Source organism: Balaenoptera musculus, chromosome 3 (assembly GCF_009873245.2).
Source record: "Balaenoptera musculus isolate JJ_BM4_2016_0621 chromosome 3, mBalMus1.pri.v3, whole genome shotgun sequence".
In the NCBI taxonomy this organism is placed as follows: domain Eukaryota; kingdom Metazoa; phylum Chordata; class Mammalia; order Artiodactyla; family Balaenopteridae; genus Balaenoptera; species Balaenoptera musculus.
The window spans coordinates 93,898,412-93,922,161 of record NC_045787.1 but is presented as its reverse complement, the minus strand read 5'-3'; the positions used below and the strand labels follow the sequence as shown (position 1 = coordinate 93,922,161).

The following is a 23,750-nucleotide window of genomic DNA, read 5'->3' as shown; positions in this document are numbered from 1 at the left end:
GAGAGAAGAATGGAAAGAGCTAGAAAGATCAGGATGTTCGGAAAAAAGAGGACTGACTTTTAAAAAGTAGTGACTAAATTCAGACCCATTTATTCATCTTGAAAATCACATGAAATACATAAAAGCTAACAAGTCTCCCCAACCCCACCCCTCTACCTCCACCCCCAGGGAGTCCTTTTACTCCTAGGCAGATTCCTGAGTGCCTCTTACACTTCCCCCAAATCCCACCAACCTCCCAGCTTAAACCCTCCTTTCCCAAGATCCCAATGTTATAGTAAACCATTTATCTATCAAAGCAGGATAGATGAAAATATATTCAGAGCATATCTTTGCTTCTCATCTCTTTAAAGATCTGGGTGATCTTTGCTTCTACCTGTCTAGGTAATGGGAATTAAACTGGTTCACTTTTGACTGTTACCGGAAATATACTACTTTTAAGATAAAATAATAAAATCTTTGATTTCTGACAAAGTAAAGGCAACTCGATACATCCATGTTATATTTTAAAAGCTGTATCTTAATTATATCTAGGCTTTTTAAAAGATAAATGATATTCTAAACATTACTTAAATTAATTTTTAAAACATGATAAACAGGTCTTTTCATCAATCATGGTATTCTGAACTTTAAGATTTGCTTTGTAACTTTTTGCTTACATAATACATTTTAACTAAAATTTTGTAAGAGTAAGATTAATAAAAGCTTATAGCTTGCTCTCAAATAATTTTGGATTATTCTGCAGCCATATATTTGGTAGCTATAACCAGTTTAAATAACATGGAAAAGGAACCCATATGAAAACTTTTGACATTTCACTGCGTCTGGAATAAAGCTGGTAGCCTTCCCAACATACTTAAAATATATGAGAATTACTGAAAAATTACACAAAGTCAACATTATTTCAACACAATTTCTTAAAGTATGATCAGAAATATATGGCTTCACCATGACTCAAAATCCTACTTTATGAGGAAAATACTAGCAGACATCACATATAGAGAAACACTTGATAAACATATGTTAGTTTATCCATCAGATTTAAAACATACTTTTTTTGTAAAGGAGAAAAAGAAAAACTAATTTGGTAGCAGATAACAATTGATTATACATGTTAAAAGACAATCAGTGGATGAAAAACAAATATTCACCAGTATTCAAAACCATTTTAAATAGCATGTTTAAATAGCATGTTTCTGTTAAAGGACTTTAAGTTATAATGTTCTTATAACTATTTCCACTGAAAATGTAAATTCTGTATTTTACTGCTCTTTATAGATAAAAAAAAACTGGCTCACTAACAAAGTTTTACTGGACAATCAAAAAGCAAATATCCATTATGTAATTATTACAGGTCCTTCATGACTTCTGTCAATATTATATATAGCAAACTAAGGAGGAAAAGGGGGTCAGGCGGGAGGAAGGGCACCACCAATGGAAAGGAGTTAAATACCTGGAAATGTGATAATTCCAGACAAGAGGTAGATATATTTTTACAGATGATTACACGGAATTCACAAATTACCACATATCCACTCATTTTAGACTAATTATTAATGGATTGTATCACTGTCTGTCTCTTGGCATTTAAAATCTATATCCATACAGTTTTGTAAAGCAAGGTTTAACAGACATAAATTTCAAGTTATCATTTTAAGACTTTAAAAACTATAGCTTAGAGTTTATAGTAAACCTTTTGCCATATTGAACAATACACTGCAAGCCAATTCTACTAAATAATATTCTTAGCCCTTTTCCTTGTCCTAAAACAAAATTTTCTCTATTAATCTAGTTTGTTTTCCCTTTTCAAAAACCAGTATTTTAGAAATTGGCTGTAGAACACACAAAATATATACAATTACTTAAAAAGAGTCATAATTTTAAGCTCTTCCCCATTACAACCCTCTCCTTTGGGAAACCAAGAAGGATGATAACTTGAGATAAGGAGAAATGAAGGACTATTTTAATTTAAAACAGAACATTGGAAAATGTTTTTATACAAAACTTCAACTGTTTCTAATCCTCAGATTTCAGATTTATCCACCATCCTGTGTTTCGTTCCATTCCAATGAGCATAGCATTTTAAGCTGATCCTTTGAAGAGCCAACAAGATAAAAATTCTTCAGAACTCACCTGTTGTAAATTAATGCTAGCATATTTTTAATATCTTTCTGCTTTTATAGTAACATTTACTTTAGATCAACCAAATAACTGTACTAATAATTATAAATAAAATTATTTTCTGCATTATGACTATAAATATCAAAGGTAAGAGTATCCTCAAACATGTATAGTATTGAATGAGATATCAAGACTATTCATCTTTCTAAATTTCTGTATAGCAATAAGAAACAATCAAAATTATGTAAACTTGAGTGGCCCAGCTACAGCGCCTGTTACTGATATTTCAGCCTTGTTACTGAGGGAAGAGTCATACAATTCTAAAGTAGAGTTTTACAAAAGGCTAAACTGCTGGTTGGTCCTCATTCACTCAATTTAGCAGCACAAAGTTAGCTGTATATAACTAACCAAATCTTTCTCTTCTAGAATGCAATAAAAGCCACGAATACATGTATCATTATATGGAATGTATGATTTAGCTAACTTGTCAGTGACCTTTGGGAAGGATCCAGAATTAAAAGATTAGAGCATTGAATTTCTTTTTTCAATGTGCACTCAGGCCTACTAAGCAGCCATTATAACATTACTTCCTTATGAGAATTCCATTTTCTCTCCTTTCCTTTTACAGAAATAGTTTTATAAAACACTAAATTTATATATCTTTAGAAAACCAGTTCTAAGACTTCCTTGATAATTAATGACTAAGGTTTAATAACAAATATTGATTCCATTATTCATAATTTCTTTTTTAAGCAACTAGAATTGGGAATTTTATTCATTACCCAAAGCAATTACGACTGTGGCTAAAAGAATACACAAAACTATTTGGTGGATAGTGGTCACAGAACATTTAACATACTAAAATGTGTATATTCCACTTCTTTTTAAAATTGAATAAGCATACCAGCTGTACCTAAAGGGTGATACTGAAGGACAAACAGTGGAAGCTACAAATCATGCATAATTTATGATCATGCTTACTACCTTCATTAACTAAAGCACTTTCCATTCTTACCTCAGATTTCTCCAGTTTATTTTGTGCATCAATTTGTGTAACAATCTCATTCATGTTGGTCTCCAATACCATTCCCCCCATCACCATTTCTGCAAGAATATTGTGAACCTAAAGAAAGAAAACTCACTGTAAGAATGTTTCATGATCCCAGTAATTTTTCTTTCAAATACTGCTCTGTTTTATGAGCTGTAAAATAAAAATAATTTGGAGTGAAGACTCATAATACACTTATGTCACTACTGTGAAGCCTTAGGCAATTATACAAACCTCTTTAAATCTTAGTTTAATGAGCTGTAAAACAGAGATAATAATAGTATCTCCTTCATAGACTGATGAAAAGATTAAGTGAGGTCAGTGACCATGGAAGTGCCCCAAACAAAGTAAATAATCAATAAACATTAGCTACCATTATGGTATCAGGATTAATGCTAAAAAAAAATGACCTATAAGGGCCTTTTATACCTGATTCTTAGTCAGTAATTATTAAGTTGTTTTATGCTCAAGGTACTCAATGAGGCTATGTGGCATTCCTACAAGCTCTAGATTTAAAATGATGTGAAAGTTTCTTTATATTATAGGTACTTTAATAATGCTTTTACCCCAAAGCCCTCTCTATATATCTAATTACTCAGATTTTTTATGATCAAATACATCTTACAATGACAAAAAACAACATTTTCCATTGGGGAGAAAAACTATAACCCAGGTGTTTTGTCATAAGGTATTTACTGGATCAAAAATCACCAAGTCAAAGCTGGAGTGTCACAGAACAGTATACTGTGCTATAATTTTAAAAAAATAATGTGGCAGCATTAAGAATGGAGACTCTGAAATTAGATAGGTATAAATACTGACTCTATCACTTATTAGTTGTATACCCTTCAGAAGTTAGTTACTTGACCTCTCTGTTACCTTATCTGTAAAAGAGAGGTAGAAATAGTATGGGTACCTCATAGAATTATCATAAGGATTAAATAAATTCATGTAAAGCACCACAGCACAGTACCTAATAGGTTTTTTAAACAAAAACGTTTTTAAATTAAATATATAATTACACTGTTCGATTTTCATTCCTTTTTAAGATTTCATGCAAATGTACTCATGATTTTTAAAATATCCTATTATTTATTAATGTTTCATTTTGGAAAGATGGACACCTCACATACCAATTTTGAAGAATTACAGAAATTACTTTTCCTTAGCAAACAAAACTAGAAGCTACAATTGTTTTAAACAATAGTGCTAAATATCATCACTTCTACTACTATCTTTTCTGTTACTAGATACCATTTATTAAAACTCTGTTTTGATGCTGCACTTACAGTATCTGATTTAATTCTCACATTAACCTTTGTTACAGCTGAGAGAATAAACCAGCTTACTCAAGATGCATAAGCTAATATGTGGCAAATCAATGACTCAAACCTAAATCTGAGTGATCCATGTCCAATACTTTGCTTTCTTCTGTTAACAATAATAAATGAAATTGATGCAGCAAATTACTTTTTAGTCATAATCTATGAAAATTCAATTAAAGTTCAAGAAGATAACTAGGTGATAAAATAAAATTACCTTATAATAGCTAATAGGTACTGTATGCATAAAAAGTGTTCAGAAAGAAAGGCCATGGCCAGGGGACAGAGATTCCTTAAAACTTCTGTTTTAGCAGTGGAAATTCCTCTTTTCTTTTTAAAACAAATTCTTATGCAATAGCATGACTTGTAATGCTGATAGAAGTGTAGCAACTACACCACCCCCATTTTGCTCAGGCTTCATCCCTACATATACATTGTACTATTGCCTTTCGAAACATCTCAGAACACAAGCACTAGATTGGTGGAAACTATAGATTTCAGTAATACTGAAACATCTACCAACTTTAGAGGTAACAAAATATGAGCAGCCTACAAATGTGGGTCGTATGCCAGAAATTCTAAGAAATGTATGTAAATTTGTCCTTAAAGTAAAAATAATTCCTATGAAAGCAAATTCAGATCCAGAAGAGACAGAAAATACAACTGAAGGGCCTGTGAGCTAAATTCTTAAACATAACCTCACTTATTATAAAGATAATAAATGCCTAAAAGACTGTATTCTCAGTGAGGAGGTACAATACCTTATGTAGAAATTTAAGGAGAGGACTTCCCCTGGTGGTGCAGTGGTTAAGAATCTGCCTGCCAATACAGGGGACACGGGTTCGAGCCCTGGTCCGGGAAGATCCCACATGCCGCGGAGCAGCTAAGCCTGTGCGCCACAACTGCTGAGCCTGCGCTCTAGAGCCTACAAGCCACAACTACTGAAGCCTGCACACCTAGAGCCCATGCTCCACAACAAAGAGAAGCCACCACAATGAGACGCCTGCACACTGCAACAAAGAGTAGCCCCTGCTCGCTGCAACTAGAGAAAGCCTGCGCACAGCAACAGACCCAACGCAGCCAAAAATAAAAAATAAAATAAATAAATGTATTTAAATAAATAAATAAATAAGAAATTTAAGGAAATAAACATCGTGGGAATGAGAACTATTAATTGGGAGGCTACTCCAATACTATTCAGGTTATGGTGTCCAAAGTAAGGTATGTCACATGAGGAGGGGAAATTAAGAAGGTGAACATGTCTATTGATAGAAAAATTCATGTTCCAAGAATTGAGAAGAATTTTTGGCAGACTTAATACGAGAAAGAGGATGATAAAGCTCTGCTTTTAGCTTAGCCCTAATTCATATGGTTGACATATTTCAGTATTCTGTTTTATAAATTTTACTTAAAACAGATTTTTATGGAAATAAAAGGGTAACAATATGCTTATAATACAACTCATCTACTAAACTGCTTTGATGTTCACCTGAAAGTTCAACGAGTTTTCACTCTTATGAATTTTTATAGGTATTTAAGTGTTTAAAAAGTGGCAAATACCACATTAACAATGTATTTTTGCCCTTTTTTTTTTTTTTTTTAAATATATGCCCTATCTATCCAACCACACAGCTTCTTCTGGACATAGACCGTAACTTCTAAACTTCATTTATTTTTTTAAAATCACAATATAAGCCATACAGAAACTTATATATAAAAATAGTCTCTACCATCCTCTGCTTCTGTTATTAGGTCCCTCTATCTAAAGATAATCACAGTTAATTGTATCTTATATATCCTTCTAGAAAATTTGTTATGCATATACTTGTTATATGTGTGTGTGTATATATCTAATGTACACAAATGAGATCACATTGTACACATTATTCCCACAGTTCTACAAGAAAATAAAGATTGAATTGTCGGTGCTTTGTGACCACCTAGAGGGGTGGGATAGGGAGGGTGGGAGGGAGGGAGACGCAAGAGGGAAGAGATATGGGGATATATGTATATGTATAACTGATTCACTTTGTTATAAAGCAGAAACTAACATACCATTGTAAAGCAATTATACTCCAATAAAGATGTTAAATGGGAAAAGAAAAAAAAAAGAATGACAAAAAAAAGAGACTGAATTGAAAGAGGCAAGAGAAAATGAGCATATGAGTTAATAAAATAATAAAAGTTACTGGAGCCAGGTATATGTACAAGAATGATCAATGAAACTGTTGGTAAGAGCAAAGAAAAATACAAAACTAAAACAGTGAATCTACACTATTAATTATCACACACCTAAAAATGAGAAATATACAGATTCCTCAGAAATATTGGTAAGTTATTAAATGAACAAATGAGAGGGACAGAACGATATCTATAATATGGTCCCATTGAGGTATACTAAAAAAATTACACACATACACACACTTGGATATACCCAGAAAAATTCTGGAAAGGCACGAAAATAATTAGAAAAAAAAAAAAAAAGACTTTATTTTTTTAAGAGCAGTTTTAGGTTCACAACAAAATTAAGAGGAAGGTACAGAAACTTTCCCATACATACAACCTGGCCTCTGACATGCACAGCTTACCCAGAGTGGAAAATTTGTTACAACTGATGAACCTACACTGACTCATCATAATCACCCAAAGTCATAGTCTACCTCAAGAGCTCTCTTTTGGTGTTAAACATTCTATGGGTTTGGATAAATATGATATATATCTATCATTATGGTATCACAAGAGTATCCTAAATATTCTCTATGCTCCACCTATTCACCCATCCCCCTCCCTCCCCAAGCCTGACAACCACTAATCTTTTCAGTATATGCATAGTTTTACCTTTTCCAGAATGTCATATAGTTGGAATCATACAGTACATAGCCTTTTCTGATTGGTTTCTTGCACTTAGTAATATGCATTTTAAGGTTCCTCAATGTCTTTTCATAGTTTGATAGTCCATTTATTTTTAGCACTGAATAAAATTCCATTGACTGAATATAACACAGCTTGTTTATCCATTTACCTACTGAAGGACATCTTGGTTGCTTTAAAGTTTTGGCAACTATGAAAAGAGTTGCTATAAACATCCATGTGCAGGCTTTTGTATAGACATAAGTTTTCAACTCTTTTGGGTAAATACCACGGAGCACGATTGCTGGATTGCATGATAAGAGTATGTTTAGTTTTGTAAGGTATCGCCAAACTGTCTTCCAAAGTGACTGTATCATTTTGCATTCACACCAGAAATGAATGAGAATTCCTGTTGCTTCACATCCTTACCAGCATTTGGCGTTGTCAGTATTCTGGATTTTGGCCATTCCAATAGGTATATAATGTGCTGCAAATATTTTTTAATAGATAGTAGTTGCCTAAACAATGGGACTGGAGAACTGAGGAAGAAAGGAGACTTAGCTTTCTTTCATAGTTTTTGTTTGTTTGTTTATTTGTTTTGAAAACTTTTAACACAAGCATATATTGCTTAAAAAAAAAAAAATCTTCCTAAAGAGTAAGAGAGATCATTCAGAGGAACAATAGTAAAGGCAATGGCCATGTACCTATTTAAGTTATTTAAGAGGTAGCTCAAAGGTGTTGAATATTTGTTAGTGATAAGAGAAGCATGCCACTTTTTACATGTGTTAAACAATAAGTCTTTTTATGTGTCAGTGCAGAACCTGAGACTTTTGCTTAAAACTACTGTAACATACAAGATTAAGTGGTCTCTATATTATTTTATTATTATTTATAAGATATTATAATGCACATTGTTGGCATCTAATAAATATTAGATGCCAACATTTCTTTCTTCAAAATCATTTATCTCAATTATCTTAAAATTCAAAAGTTAAAAGAACACAGCATTTTTTGTACTTAGTTTAACTACCCCATCAGTAAACCATATTTATTAAATATTTATATACAGTGTTTACGGACAGCAGCATCTTGGTTGAGTAAAGCCTACATAATCATTGGAGAGTAAATGAAGATTAAATCAAACACATTTCACTTTTCACTGTTTTTTTTTTTTTTTTGGTCACACTGCACAGCATGTGGGATCTTAGTTCCCCGACTAGGGATCGCACCCGCCCTCCCTGCTTTGGAAGCATGGAGTCTTAACCACTGGATCACCAGGGAAGTCCTACATTTCACTTTTTAACAGTTACAGGTCAACCAGGCAGAACCAAGCATCTAAAAACAAAAAAAATGAAAGGAAGTCAAATTACATAGAGTCCTTTCTATGGACTGTCACTTGTTTTCAAAGCATAAAGCTACTTCACTATAATTTATGCTAGAAATGAGGTCCTTTGCACCAAACATCTTTTAATTTGACTACATTAATATCTTACTACAGGGATGGTCAAGTAAAATATGGCATATACGTTCTACACAATATTTCACTTAAGAATAAAGCTGATACATATATATTGATATGGAAGGATCTAAAGAGAGATGAAGTTAATAAAGCAAGGCATAGAGCATTATGTGAAATAAAAACATGCTTTATCACTCACTGAACCAAGAGAACTATGCATATCTTTGAAAACATATAGAAAGAAAGTCTGGAAGCCTACCTAGACAAACTATTAAGAGAAATTACTTCAGGGAAGCAGTGTGGGGTAGTGGTGAATAGGTATAAGGAAGGGGACAAGGTAAGAAGAACTTTCATGTTTAATCATATAGCCTTCAGTATTATTTGACTTCTTTGTTTCAAGAAATTTAAGTATTATTATTGTAATTTTAAAATAATAAAATATATGAATAACACTGTAATGTTAATGGCGTGTGTCTGTGAGACAGACAAAGACACAGACACAGGCAGACATATACCACACATCTTCCTAAAACAATTACCTGAGGACTGGGGTAAGGACATATTCTTCACATAACCCTGCAAAGTGTTAAGCACTCAATAAATATTTTGTAAAATGTGTTTTGCAAGGAACACCTCCTTCTTCTCCTCTTGCAAAAGAAAACTGAACAGGAGTTTTAAAAAGGGGTGAAGGGGAGGCAAAGCAGAGTTATAAGTCTATTCTACAGACCATAATACTGTAAGAAATGATTTTTTTTATTATTAAGAAAATAGCCAATTTTGATGAAATGACACATTATTTAAAATATGTTAGCAAATTTCCATTTATGTACTTGTGGGTCATACTCTTACTAATTTGATAATAAAATGTTAATACATGTATTTGCTAATAAAAATTTAAATAATGTACCTAAAGTAATCTATTAATACCTGTATTTATAATTCTAAATGGTCTAAATCTCATTCACATTTTGATATTTCTTCAAATGTAAGTACAATTGATCATAAAAAACATCATTACTTTACATACCACTGAAAAGGAAAAATGCTGACAATTAAATTATGACAAGCAGCCAGCCCCGCTGCCTCAACCCCACCAGGGTAGCGGCCAAGCAGAGGGCGGTTGGGGGCGAGGTACGCATGGGGGCTTCAGACGCCCGCCTCCCACCCACCCGCTGCTGCCAGAGCAGCAGGAGGACAGAGCAACCTACTCCACTGCTCTAGGGACTTTCCTGGTGGCACAGTGGTTAAGAATCCGCCTGCCAATGCAGGGGACACGGGTTCGAGCCCTGGTCTGGAAAGGTCCTACATGCCGCGGAGCAACTAAACCTGTGCACCACAACTACTGAGCCTGCGCTCTAGAGCCCACGAGCCACAACTACTGAGCCCTCGTGTCACAACTACTGAAGCCCGCGTGCCTAGAGCCCATGCTCCGCAACAAGAGAAGCCACCGCAAGGAGAAGCCTGCGCACCGCAATGAAGAGTAGCCCCCACTTGCTGCAACTAGAGAAAGCCCGTGCTCAGCAATGAAGACCCAATGTGGCAAAAGAAAATAAATTAAAAAAATAAAATGTAACTATCAGAAAAAGTAAAAAAAAAAAAAAAAAAAAAAATTATGCCAAGCTATAGAATTGTAAATGCATACTCATCTCAAAAATGTTAAAATGTGAAAGAAAATCAGCATTTTAGAATCAACGAAGTATATTTTCTTGTCATGCTTTAGCTCTACAGGTATTTATAAATAAAATAAAAGCTATAATGAAAAAATTTAAGTAAGAAAATGGATGTCTTTGGGTTTTACTGGAGTCACTACCAACATTTAAAAAAAAAAAGCTTAGCTTCAGAAATACATCCTCTCAAAATATATTTATCAGAAATTCATTAAATCTAAAAATATATTAAATTTTTGTATAATTATTCTCCAACAGGATAGCTGATATATCAAAGTGTTATATAAATCAAAACTTTCACCTAGGGACTTCCCTGGTGGCGCAGTGGTTAAGAATCCACCTGCCAATGCAGGGGGCACCGGTTTGAGCCCTGGTCCAGGAAGATCCCACATGCTGTGGAGCAACTAAGCCTGTGCACCACAACTACTGAGCCTGAGCTCTAGAGCCAGCGAGCCACAACTACTGAGCCCATGTGCCACAACTACTGAAGCCCATGCACCTAGAGCCCGTGCTCCACAACTAAGAGAAGCCACTGCAATGAGAAGCCCGTGCACCGCAACGAAGAGTAGCCCCCACTCGCCGCAACTAGAGAAAACCCGCGCACAACAACAAACACAGCCAAAAAATCAAAACAAAACAAAACTTTCACTTGATAATGTCATTAACCTGAAGAAAGTGTTTGCTAAGGAAATAATCGGTTCTACAGGTATCTGGTTAATATTATCTTGAGATTGATGCAGTTGAGCAGGTTCTGCTGGTGAAGAGCATAATCCCCACACAAACTTCTCTCTTCTTTAATATTACATCATGAAAGAAAAGTCTAAAGTATGACAATTTTGAAAGTAATTTTGAAAGGAATTAAGAGTACATTTTGTTAGCCCACCAAAATTTTGATAAAATTTTCAAGACAAAATAGAAAGGTTAAGTATATAACATACTTTAACATAGTATAACATACTAATAATAATGAAGACATTTGTTAATTGTTGACCAATGGAAAGCAACAGTGGTATAGTAATTTAAAGCAACAGGTAAAGGAATTCCCTGGTGGTCCAGTGGTTAGGACACAGCGCTTCCACTGCAGGGGGCACAGGTTTAATCCCTGTTCGGGAAACTAAGATCCCACAAGCCGGCTGTGTGGCCAAACAAAAAACAAAAATAAATAAATAGAGTAATAGGTAAGAGTAATTCTATTTTGTTACACAATGCATTTTATACTCACACTGAATATGAATGTTTCAAATTGGAAAATTCAAAATATTCAAGTCTGAAAAACTAGAAAGCTGTTCTACTCGCTATTCTATATTTCGGGTTGATTATACAGAAATCCTTTTTAAAGGCTGCTTATCATAAGGGTCACGGATGCTCATTAAAAGACCTTAGAATACTCCTGGCTTATGTGATATTGCTGACTTGTATTTTAAAGGCTGCTTATCATAAGGGTCACGGATGCTCATTAAAAGACCTTAGAATACTCCTGGCTTATGTGATATTGCTGTCTTGTATTTTAATGCTACAATTTTTTTTTTCATTTTAATCTCATAAGTACTTTAACAGTCAATGTTCTTTTATCCTTACCCACAAATTTACTTCTTTCTTTGCTCTTCTTCCCTCTTCAACTCACTCCTTATATTTCAGATTTCTTTCTCTGTAAACTGCCCTCTTCAGAATTTCCTTTAGTCCAAAGGCTTGCTGGTTGCAAATTCCCTCATTATTTCTCAAATAATGTTTTTATTTCACCCATAATCTTGAAAGATGGTTTTGCTAATTTTAGAACTACAGTTGACAGTTACTTTCTTTCAACACAACATCTTCTAACTTCTGTGGTTGCTGCTGAGAAGTCACTTCCCAGTCTGACCACTGCTCTTGTGAAGGTAATATGTCTTTTATTTCTGGACGATTTTAAGAGCTCTCTCTCTGCTATTCAATTTTACTATCATTAGTCTATGTGTAGATTTCTTTTTATTTATTCTGCTTGTGATTCTTTTATCTGTGGATTGGCGTCTTCCATTAATTCTGGAAAATTCTCAGCCATTAGATACTCAGATATTGAATATGCCTCGTTCTTTCTCTCTTCTTCATTAGATGTTTCTTGCTCTATCTTCCCTGACCTGTAAACTATCTTTCACATTTTCAGGCTTTCTTGTCCTTTTATGTTGCATTATGGACAATGTATTCTACCTTTCTATTTACTCAGATATGTTTATGATTAAAGCCATCCACTGAAAATTTTAATTTTGACTTTTTTTCTCTTCTAGAAATTTCATTAATTTCTTTTTCAAATCATCTAAGTTTTTAAAAAGTACTTTTATTTACTGCAATTTTTTAATCAGGTTTGACTTTCTAACAACTTGCTCAGTAGAAGGGGGGTGCCAAGCATTTGACTAGTGCTGGCAGGGGAGGGTGAAGCCCGGCATGTCTGGTTTTGAATGGCCCAGCCAGGAGCTGGGTTATAGAAAGGAAGGATTAAGCAAATTAAGTAAATGCATCAACAATAATACAAATAATAGGAATGAGAATAATCTCTCACTGTCAGACAAGCAAAGTGCAGATATGGAAAAGATGAAGGCTAGAATAAATTCTGTAGTGTTGCACTAGACTCTGGGGTATTAAGAAGAACTCAATGATTTTTAATATATATAAAGATATAGAAATAGGCAGGTGTGTGTGTGTACATACATCTATTTCCTAGCTTGGTTCACTGAGAACCAGAAGTAATATTCACACCTCTACCAACAAGCATACATGGTGCTAGGACTGTCATTTCTATACATCTTCATCCACTAAAAGGAACCTTACAGAGAGAAGATTAACATGAGGGCAAAGGCAAAAAATATATAAGATGCTCTGTCCATAGAAAAGGTGGAGAAACAATGATAAGCCTCATAATTACAAGCACCTCCAGACTATGGTTTCTCCATACCATTTCCCACTAAAAAAAAAAAAAAAAATCAGGACTCCTAGAAGGAATGACTGATAACATATCTAGAGCAGGAAATAAACAAATTGAATCTGGAACATCTAGTTGTACCAGAACACAAAGCAGCTATCAAAGTCCATGGAGGGGGAGAGGGGTCATGTCAAAAGAACCCAGAAGACAACGTGAAGGGGTTCCCCCACTGGCCAAAGATAGGGCAATTTGAGCATCAAAAAAAATAATATCCACAGTGGATTAAAACAAATCAATTATGATAAAATTTATATGTCACAAGGGTACTAAAAAGGAAATTCAATGATCACTTCTGGTGACTACTAGGGAACCAAATGTTATGGAAACTGGTTAATAAAGGGAAATACTGTAGAATTTATCCTGTCTTTCCTACATAAGCTGTACCTTTTTAAACCCATCATCTCTGACTTTTAATGGATTGTTTCATTCAATTCACACTTACTATACTGAATAATACATCTATTTTAAATAATTTCCCTTTCCCCCAAAGTTGGTTGGCTTGATCAGATTTTATTTATATTATTTCCCCCTTTTAAATCAGAGATTCTACTGTTTATAATTTTTATTAATGAAAACTATCTCTTTTCTTGCTCTTTTAATCAAACAAATATGACTTTATTCTTATTTGTAAAATATCAAATCTTTCTACCACTGAGATGCCTTGTTTTCCTACTAAATGCTCTGTTATTCCCTACTCTGCTTTCCCTCAGTTGGATAACAGCTTCAAAATACTTTTATAATACATGCTAAATACTTCATATTCTCTTATCTTTTCCTTCGTGTTTTCTATCTCTTAATCTTTCAATTATATGCTTTGAGATTATTTCCTGCATTCATCTTCTAGCTGTAATTCAAGCCTCAACCGTGACCATTCTCTTCTTTAAACTCTATAGTTTGAAAACACATTTTTAAGCCCCAGGAAGACCTTTTCGAATTGCATCTCCTTAAGCACTTTTTACCATTTTAAAATTTCAAGTGTTCACTGATCTCCTCTAGTAGTTCTTTTTCATGGAGCATATGTTCTGATTGTTCAGCCTGTTCCTCATCTCTCTTGTTGAGATGGCATTCTTTTTTCTCTGTCGGCTCACTGGTACTTAGGTGTGGTTGCTGAGATACTCCTAATGGTTAGATTTCTTCAGGTGGTGAAAGGAAAAGGAGACTCTCACTCTGTGTCCTGTGGTTTAACAATAGGCTATCAAACTCCTTAAGAGGGACTGGGCTAGAGGAAACCACTCCACTCTCACTCTTAATTCTTCATTCTCCTGGCCTGGAGGGTAGGAAAGACACTGAGGCCTCCAATCAGATCTCCCTTAACCTGATCTTTTGGGGGGATGGGGGAATGCAGGGAGGAGTAGACAGAGCACTTTTATAGCTGTCAATACATGTCATACATGCTCCAAACCAAGCTCTTTATAAATCTTTAGCTCCTTCATCTTTGCCCTGGGATTTGATGCTGTGCTGCGGTAGTGGCGACAACCTGGGGCCGCCCAATTAAAGCCACAGTGTTCAGGAAATGGGCAGGTAACACAGTTGCGCAAATAAGCAGACCTTCCCAGCAAACCCACAGTGGCCATGCAGTATAAGTAAGAAATAAACCAAGTTACTCATATTTTATGTGTTATTACCACAGCATAACTTAGCTGTAATAAAGAGTCTGACTCCATTTTTGATGTCTGCCTGCTGACAGCTTTCAAGCCCCACTGTTCTCCCTTCCTCTTCTGCCCACATGTGGGCAAGTTGATAAGAAAGTCCAGGTGCTCCTTCCTTTGCACATGTGGAAACCCTCAACCCAGCCCTACCCCCTAACCACATAAAACCCCAAGATAGTCGCTGTTCCTTGTTTTCCCCCAAAAAGCTTATTATGTGAACGATAAACCTTTTCAGATCAGATCCTCTTGGTGTACATGTGGTATCTTCAGTCTCTACATCCAAATCAATTTTGGGCAGGGGGTGCTGTTCCACTACTTCAGAGTGACTACAAATATTAGCTTATGTGACTGATACACAAATTAGTACTTGAAGGTTTGCAATGAGAAACTGGTAACAATCACAATAAAGGAAAAGACACTGACTTAAGGGTTGGGCAGTAGGCCACATGGAAACTATGATATTGGAGGCTAGAAAGTTAGTGATCCATGCTTGTAGTGGCAAAACATTTGGCAAATCTATCATGTGTGATAGTTTGAAAAGCAGATAAATTTACCCATGAAAACTCTTTTCTCTCTGACATAAAAACTGATGATTTTCCAGATACTGGCAGCTTTGTCACCATGGATTCCAGACTGACAGCATGTGGGACATGATAAACATACTGTGTGAATTAGAAATACTCTGATATTGTTACTGCAGCATAAACTAGCCCATCCTGACTGATAACAAAAGGGGTATTCTTTACAACTTCCTCCTTCCCTCTATCCAAGTGTAGTATAACAGCACACAGAGGATTGTGTACAAAACTCTGTATTTGCCCCTAGGAAGAAATGAGTTGAGCTATTTAGGAGATCTCTGACTGTTGGAAGGTCCAGGGCTGCTTGAAAGTTGAAAACAAGCCTACTTTCATAGAAGGGCTGAAAACAAGACTAGTATTGTTTTAGACAGAGAGTACAGGGACAGGAAATGTCTATTTTACTGGTCTCTAACTCTTGTTATACTGAAGCTTTTTTCTCATTGCATTGAAAAAAAATTAAAACAAGAGCTTAGGCCAGCTAATTTTGGCAGGTTTCAAAACAGTGATACACTGTTGTGTGAAATGTACAGGCTATACAGACTACATATGTGATCCTATTTTTGATTTTTTTAAAGACATATTTGTTTCAGTACTCATTTGTACAAAAACGTCTAGAAATACACATACTCTAAAATGTTAACCCTAGTGTTAATTAAAAAAAGAGGCGATTAGACTGAGGCAGTTCTAATACATTAGCAGTCTACATAAGCAAAGCACAACCTCAGCCTAAAATGCCTCAAGGTTAAGAAATCAAAACCTAAGAACAACCAATCACAAACAGCCAACTTGGCTTTCCCAAATAATACAGGTGCTTAAGAAATAGCCAATCAGATAATTCCCTTGCTTTGCTTCTGCCTCTTCTCTATAAACGTCTTTCCCCTAGCTCCTGTAGGTGGAGTGTTCCTAACCACTTGCGGTTTGGTGCTGACCAATTTGAATCAATTTTTACTCAAATAAACTCTTAAAATTTTTAGTGTGCCTCAGTTTATCTTTTAATACTAGGCAATCTCTGAAATTGAGATAGCATCTATTTATTTTCCTCTTATTTATATTTTCTGATTTTTCTAAAATGAACATATATTAACGTAAAATAGAAGTTTTAAAAACACTGTGTATCATGTATGGAAGTTGTATATATGTAGAGCTTAATTTTCCTATTAAGGAAAAGTTTTATTCTCTGCTACAAATGTGACAACTTTACTCTTGCTACAATATTTTACAATAGAATCTTCAATTTTCTCAAAAATTTGCTAGATGCAACATATAAGCTAGTGATCTTTGAGCAGTCATTTTAAAAATAGAATTTTAAACATTTTAACCACGTACCAAAACTTACTTTAGAATATTGTGAACCTTAATGCCTAAAAATAACAGGAGTCTTTGTAAGTGCGAATAGCGTAAGACAGATAATAGAGAAAAGCAGTAGAAAACTAAAATAATTCTCTTAAAAATATCAAGTTTAAGTTCTATATCCAAAATGAGTCAATATATGACATTAAATCATTTAGTAAATGAGAAATATGATCTAAAGGACCAGCTAATAGTAAATGTATTCTTTTGATGTTCACAAATAATATAATGCATTCCTTGTGCTGTATCTTGATTGTGGTAATGGTTACATAACTAAATGCACTTGCCAAAACTTAGTAAAATGTATGCTTAAAGCTGCTGAATTTTCATGTGTGTAAATTACACTTAAATAAAGCTGATTTTTAAAAATCACAATTTTTTGCTAAAATTTTCAGATTATTTCCAGACAATTTTATTCAATGGCTTAACCATTCAAAACAGTCTGTTACATTATATGAACTTACAGAGAAAAAAAAAAAATCTATATATAGTAAAAGTGGAATCTCTTCCTCGTAAATTTCCTATCCCCAATACCCAGTAATACTGGCTAGAGAATTTCAGTCATTCTTCCTTTCTCTCACCTCCTTTCAATAGGCCATCAGGTCCTATCAATTATATACTTTCTTTCATCCCTACTCTACTGCCTTAGTTCATTTCTTTCTGGACTACTGCAATAGACTTCTAATTGATTTCCTTGACTTTATTCCCCCACCTACCAATCCAACATCCTTAACACAGAAAAAAATTATCTTGCCCCCCCCCAAAAATGAACAAATAAAGCAACAATAATGTTAACAGAAACTTGTTTTAAAAAAGTAAATTGCTTCAGAATGAAGCCCAAAATCCATGTCACTAAAGGTACTTTAAGGCCTCATGATCAGTATCAAATCCTCCCCTCACAAAAAGCATGTATTTTATATCTCTGCCTGCAGAGTCATCCTCTCCTTTTCTGTCTGTGAAATATCTACTAATCCCTAAAAAAATCCAGTTTAAATATAATTTTCTCCGTTCCCATTGTCCTCCTCTAGATGTGAATTCCTCTAGGCAAGGGTCTGAACCTTCTTCACTAAGCACAGTGCCTGGCTCACAGTAAATATACTTATGAATTGAATAAAGGAATAAAAACAGTATTATTCACTAAATCTATTTTTACTTTGACAAATACAAATTAACTTTTTTTTCTAAGATAAAAAGCTTAGAAAATTTGATAATGTAGAAACTGTACCTTGTCTACATGGAAAATTAAATCCAGTTCACAGACGTTTTCAAAACACTTGTCTAATGTTTCCACAAATACCTAAAGAAAAGAAAAAAGGTTAAAAGCTTTTGAGAACTGAATAAGTTCATTCAAATCTATTACCTATAAGGCAGACAATTCTTAATTGTGAATTAAAACTTCTAACTCTATTATCACATTTCTGTTTTTTAAATAAAAAACTGTATTAAGTGCAAAAGGAATAATTATAGCCTGTACATCTAAACTATTTTTCAATACATTAATAAACAAAATACAATAGACAAAATAAACTTCACTGAAAATTACTAAGACCTAAAAATTGTTAGCACCATTACTTACAAAAATACTGAAAAATACTCAAATCAGGCTCCCTATCTTCATATGAGGAAAAAAGAAAGCTTGTCATAAGTATCTATCAAGCTAGATGGGCACAGTCCAAATCTCAACCACATCTAATATAACCAATAATTTTTAATTAGCAAATCAGTATAAAAGATCACTAAAAATTAAACTTATGGAAAGAGCACAGACTTTGGAATCAGACTTACCTGGACTCAAACTCTGGCTCAAATACCTTGTGTGGGAAAGGGTTAACTCAGTAAGCCTGGGTTGTTCAACCCCTATAAGTTCCCCAAAATGGTCTGTTTTCAGACTAGCCTTTGGCTAGTTCCTGGGAACTGAGCTCTGAACCCTTGGAAAGTTCTGTCTGATAAGAGTGTTTCTGCATGCTTGAGGCCCTGGGCCACACTGTACCAGTGTGAGCAGACAGTTTATGCTAACAGTGTGATTTACAATGAACATATTTTTTCTCTGAGGTTCTGGAGCTTATGTAACCAAGGTCAGTCATGGAGGTGTCACATGCCTATGTGACTGACCCCCAATAAAAATCCTGGAAACCCAGGTTAGGGTGAGTTGCCTAGTTTGGAACACTTTGCACATGTCATCACATATCACTTCTGGGGGAATTAAGCACATCTTGTGTGACTCCAGTAGAAAGGGACAACATCTGGAAGCTTGCACCTGGTTTCCTCCATAATTCCCTTCATGTGGCTTTGACGGTTTTACTCTGTATACTTTCACTGTAAAACCCTAACCATAAACATAGCAACTTCTGAGTCCTGTGATTCCTAGCAAATCACTGAGATGGTCTTGGGGACCTCTGATACAAACTTTCAAAAATTAATTTCTTAAATTCCACTTTGCATAGTTGTCACTATTCTATCACTATTTCTGTATCCACTACCCTTCTCAGTGGTAATTTAGATAGAATGACCATAAGTTTATCATCCGAACTGGAGGGTATTAAGAGTAAAAGAGAGCATCTATTAATTATTATATTATAATAACAGTATGCAATGTTATTGTACTATAATAATAACCTGGAACAACAGATGTAAACCAGGACTGTTCCAAGCAAACTGAAATGTATGGTCACTGTATTCATAGGTGATCCTATCGGACAGAGTAAAATCTAAACAACAGGCTTCTTGCTATAACTACTCAAATCTGAGGCTAATTTACACAGATCCACAATCCAAGGCTCCTTCCTGGCATCAATGTAGATGAATAAGACAGGTGAAACAATGTATTTAACTATATGACCATGATCAACATTGTCTTAGACCAAGGGTTGGCAAACTTTCTCTGCAAAGGGCTAGAGAGTAAAGATTTTAATTTTAGGCTTTGTGGGCCATACAGTATAGCACAAAAGCAGCCACAGACAATACATAAACAAATGAGCATGGCTCTATTCCAATAAAACTTTATTTACAAAAACAGGTAGCAGGCTGCATTTGACCTGCAGGATGTAATTTGTTGATCCTTGACTTAGATCAGGAGAAATAAAAGATCAGTAGTAACCAAGAATATACAGTTCTACAAATAGTTTCATTTATGAGAAGGCAAGTTATTAAGATGACCAAGTGTGGGGCATACAAAGGTCATCCTCAAGTGAGTGCCTAGTTTATTTCAATTGTGTGGTAAGTAGAAAATAAATATTGTTGAGTATCTATCCAAACTCCCAACTTCATCTATTTCTCCTCAAGGTCTTGGTGACATGGTCCGTGAAATGACTTTATTCATTCTATTTCTAATTCTGACTCACTTTTCTTCTTCTTATAACACATTCTTGTTATGAGGATAGAATGGGATAATGCTGCTTGAACAAAGAATAAGCATTTAACAAATACTGACTTCTTGAGGAGTCAAAAAGAGAAAATTTTCCCATTGAGAAAGATGAATTTATTTTTGAAACAGTATCTCTAACATGGAAGTGGTCTGAATACATTTATAAACTCATAGTTAAATAAGTTACAGGAAATAAAACCATTTAAGTTCTGTCCTTCAGTAAATTTTTACTGAAGTATAACATATGTACAGAAAAGTACACAACACTGTTCGTAGGAATGTAAATTGGCACAGCCACTGTGTAAAACAGTATGGAGGTTCCTCAAAAAACTAAAAACAGAACTACCGTATCATCCAGCAATTCCACTCCTGGGTATATAGCTGAAGAAAACAAAAACACTAACTTGAAAAGATGCATGTACCCCAATGTTCATAGCAGCATTATTTACAACTGCCAAGATATGCAAGCAACCTCAGTGTCCATCAACAGATGAATGGATAAAGGCGTGGTATACACACACACACACACACACACACACACACACACACACACACACACACACACACAGAGGAATACTACTCAACCATGAAAAAGAATGAAATTTTGCCAGTTCCAACAACATGGAGGGTATTATGCATAGAGAAATAAGTCAGAGAGAAAGACAAATACTGTCTGTTATCACCTTCATGTGGAATCTAAAAAATAAAACAAACGAATGAATATAACAAAACAGAAACAGACTCACAGATATAGATAACAAACTAGTGGTTACCAGTGGGAAGAGGGAAGGGGGAGGGGAAAGATAGGAGTAGGGGATTAAGAGGTACAAACAACTATGTATAAAATTAATAAGCTACAAGGATATATTATACAGCACAGGGAATATAGCCAATATTTTACAATAGCCAATATTTTATAACTTTAAATGGAGTATAGTCTATAAAAATTGTGAATCACTATGTTGTACACCTGAAACCAATGTAATACTGTAAGCCAACTATACCTCAATAATAAAAAAAAGTACACAAGTCATAACAATGTACAACCTGATGAATTTTCACAAAGTAACTATACCTGTACAACCAGCACTTAATATTCAGGTGTTAGACTATTACCAGCACTGTAAAAGCCCGCTCATACTCCATTAGGCAACTATCAACATCAAGGGTAACTACCCTGATTTCTAACATTAAAGATATATTTTGCCTATTTCTGAACTACTCATTGACCCTTGAACAATCTGGGCTTGAGCTGTGTGGGTCCAATGCTGCGCGCATGCTTAGAAACAAGTTTTTTTCAATAAATATAGTACTATACTACCCATGGTTGGCTGAATCCAGGGATGTGGAACCCACAGATACAGAAGGCCAACTGTAAGGGACTTGAGCATCCATGGATTCTGGTCATAGCAGGTCCTGTAATCAATCCCCAGCAGATACCAAGGGACAACTGTGTATTTAAATGGAATCATACAGTATGGAAACATATGAGTGGCTTCTTCTATTCATTGATTTGTTTGTGAGATTCATTTATTTTTTTACATAATATTAATATAACAGTTCATTCATTCTTGTTGTTATACAGTGTGCTACTGCAGAAATATACCACAATGTATTTATCTATTCCACAGTTGACAGAAATTCGGGTCCGGCATGGGGCCATTACAATTAGTACTGATACTAATTCTCATATAAGTTTTTTAGTGAACATACATACACATATCTACTGAATGTATACCTAGAGTAGAATCACTGGGCCATGGAGCAGATAGGTTTTCAAAGTGATTTTCAATAGATTTTCAAAGCAATTATAAAAATTTACAATCCAGGGACTTCCTTGGCAGTCTAGTGGTTAAGACTCCATGCTTCCAATGCAGGGGGTGCGGGTTTGATCCCTCTCAGGGAACTAAGATCCCGCAAGCCGCGTGGTGCAGCCATTAAAAAAAAAAAAAATTTACAATCCAAATCATAGTATATGGGAGTTCCCATAGTGCCACATCCTTGTCAGCCCTGTATGTTGTCAATCTTTTTTTTTTTTTAATTTATTTATTTATTTATTTATTTTTGGTTGTGTTGGGTCTTCGTTTCTGTGCGAGGGCTTTCTCTAGTTGCGGCAAGTGGGGGTCACTCTTCATCGCGGTGCACGGGCCTCTCACTATCGCGGCCTCTCTTGTTGCGGAGCACAGGTTCCAGACGCGCAGGCTCAGTAGTTGTGGCTCACGGGCCCAGTTGCTCCGCGGCATGTGGGATCTTCCCAGACCAGGGCTCGAACCCATGTCCCCTGCATTGGCAGGCAGATTCTCAACCACTGCGCCACCAGGGAAGCCCTGCTGTCAATCTTTTAATGTTAGTCATTCTTATGAGTGTATGGTGGTCTGTCATTGTGATATTCATTTGTATTTCCCTGAAGCCTAAAGAAACTGACCACCATTTCATATTTATCATTTTGATATCCTTTTTCATGATGTCTATTCAAGACTTCTGCTCATTTTTCTGTTCAAGACTTCTGCTCATTACCTGTCATTTTCTTATGGATGTATAGAAATTCTTTACATAGTCTAGATACAGTCCTGTCATACACACATATTACAGATATCTTTTCCTACTCTGACTTGCCTTTTCATTCTCCTAATAACGTTCTCGGAAGAACAGAAACTTTAAGTTTCAATATAGTCCAACTTATCAGCTTTTTTCCTTTATGGTTAATCTTTGTTTTGGTGAAATTTAAGAAATTTTTGCCTACAGCAAGGTCAGGAAGATATTCTCCCAGAAGAAAACAAAAGCTTCATGGTTTTATTTTTCATGTTTGGACCAAATCTATCTGGAATTGATTTTCGTATGTGGTATGAGGTGGTTTTTCTTAATTTAAAATCATTATTAAACTTACTATTCAGAATAGTTTCCAGTATGGCTTAACTTTTTTCATGTTTACTTTTTCCAGATCCACTGGTTTGATTACCCATATACTATAGCCATTCTTTCTTAACCATCAGAAGATGACTATCTTGGTGAAAATGCTGTCTGAATAGTTTCCCTTCACTTATGTATTACTTATGAAGGATCAGTGGAACCCACTGAACGTAGACAATATTTGACAAAGAGAGAAAAAAATTTCTTGGTAGCATTGAATGTGCCACTGGTGAACTATAGTGTGCCAAAAATATGAGCTGTCTATAGAGGCAGTATAGCAAAGTAGCAAGGAAACCAGAAAGACCTGGCTTCAAATTCCTCCTTAACTACTACCTAGCTATGTGAGCCTAAGCGTCACTTAACTGCTCCAAATATCAGAACTATAAAATAGTCATACAACTATCTACCTTTCCGGATTATCTTAAAGATTTAGTTAAATAATTTAGATAAAGTGCTGAACACTGCCGAAAACACATCTACTAAAC

At 35.0% G+C, this 23,750-nt stretch overlaps 1 protein-coding gene across 3 annotated transcripts in view; it reads right to left on the bottom strand.

Annotated features, from left to right (window-relative positions):
• The window catches only part of AP3S1 (adaptor related protein complex 3 subunit sigma 1), a 69,030-nt gene that overhangs the window by 6,777 nt on the left and 38,503 nt on the right, over positions 1 to 23,750 (bottom strand). For all 3 annotated transcript variants that reach the window (XM_036846931.1, XM_036846932.1, XM_036846933.1), the window contains exons 4-5: positions 18,217 to 18,288; positions 3,134 to 3,241 (exon numbers count right to left, since the gene is read on the bottom strand). In XM_036846931.1, the coding sequence (XP_036702826.1) occupies positions 3,134 to 3,241; positions 18,217 to 18,288 (180 nt within the window). The remainder of the gene's footprint in view (positions 1 to 3,133; positions 3,242 to 18,216; positions 18,289 to 23,750) is intronic.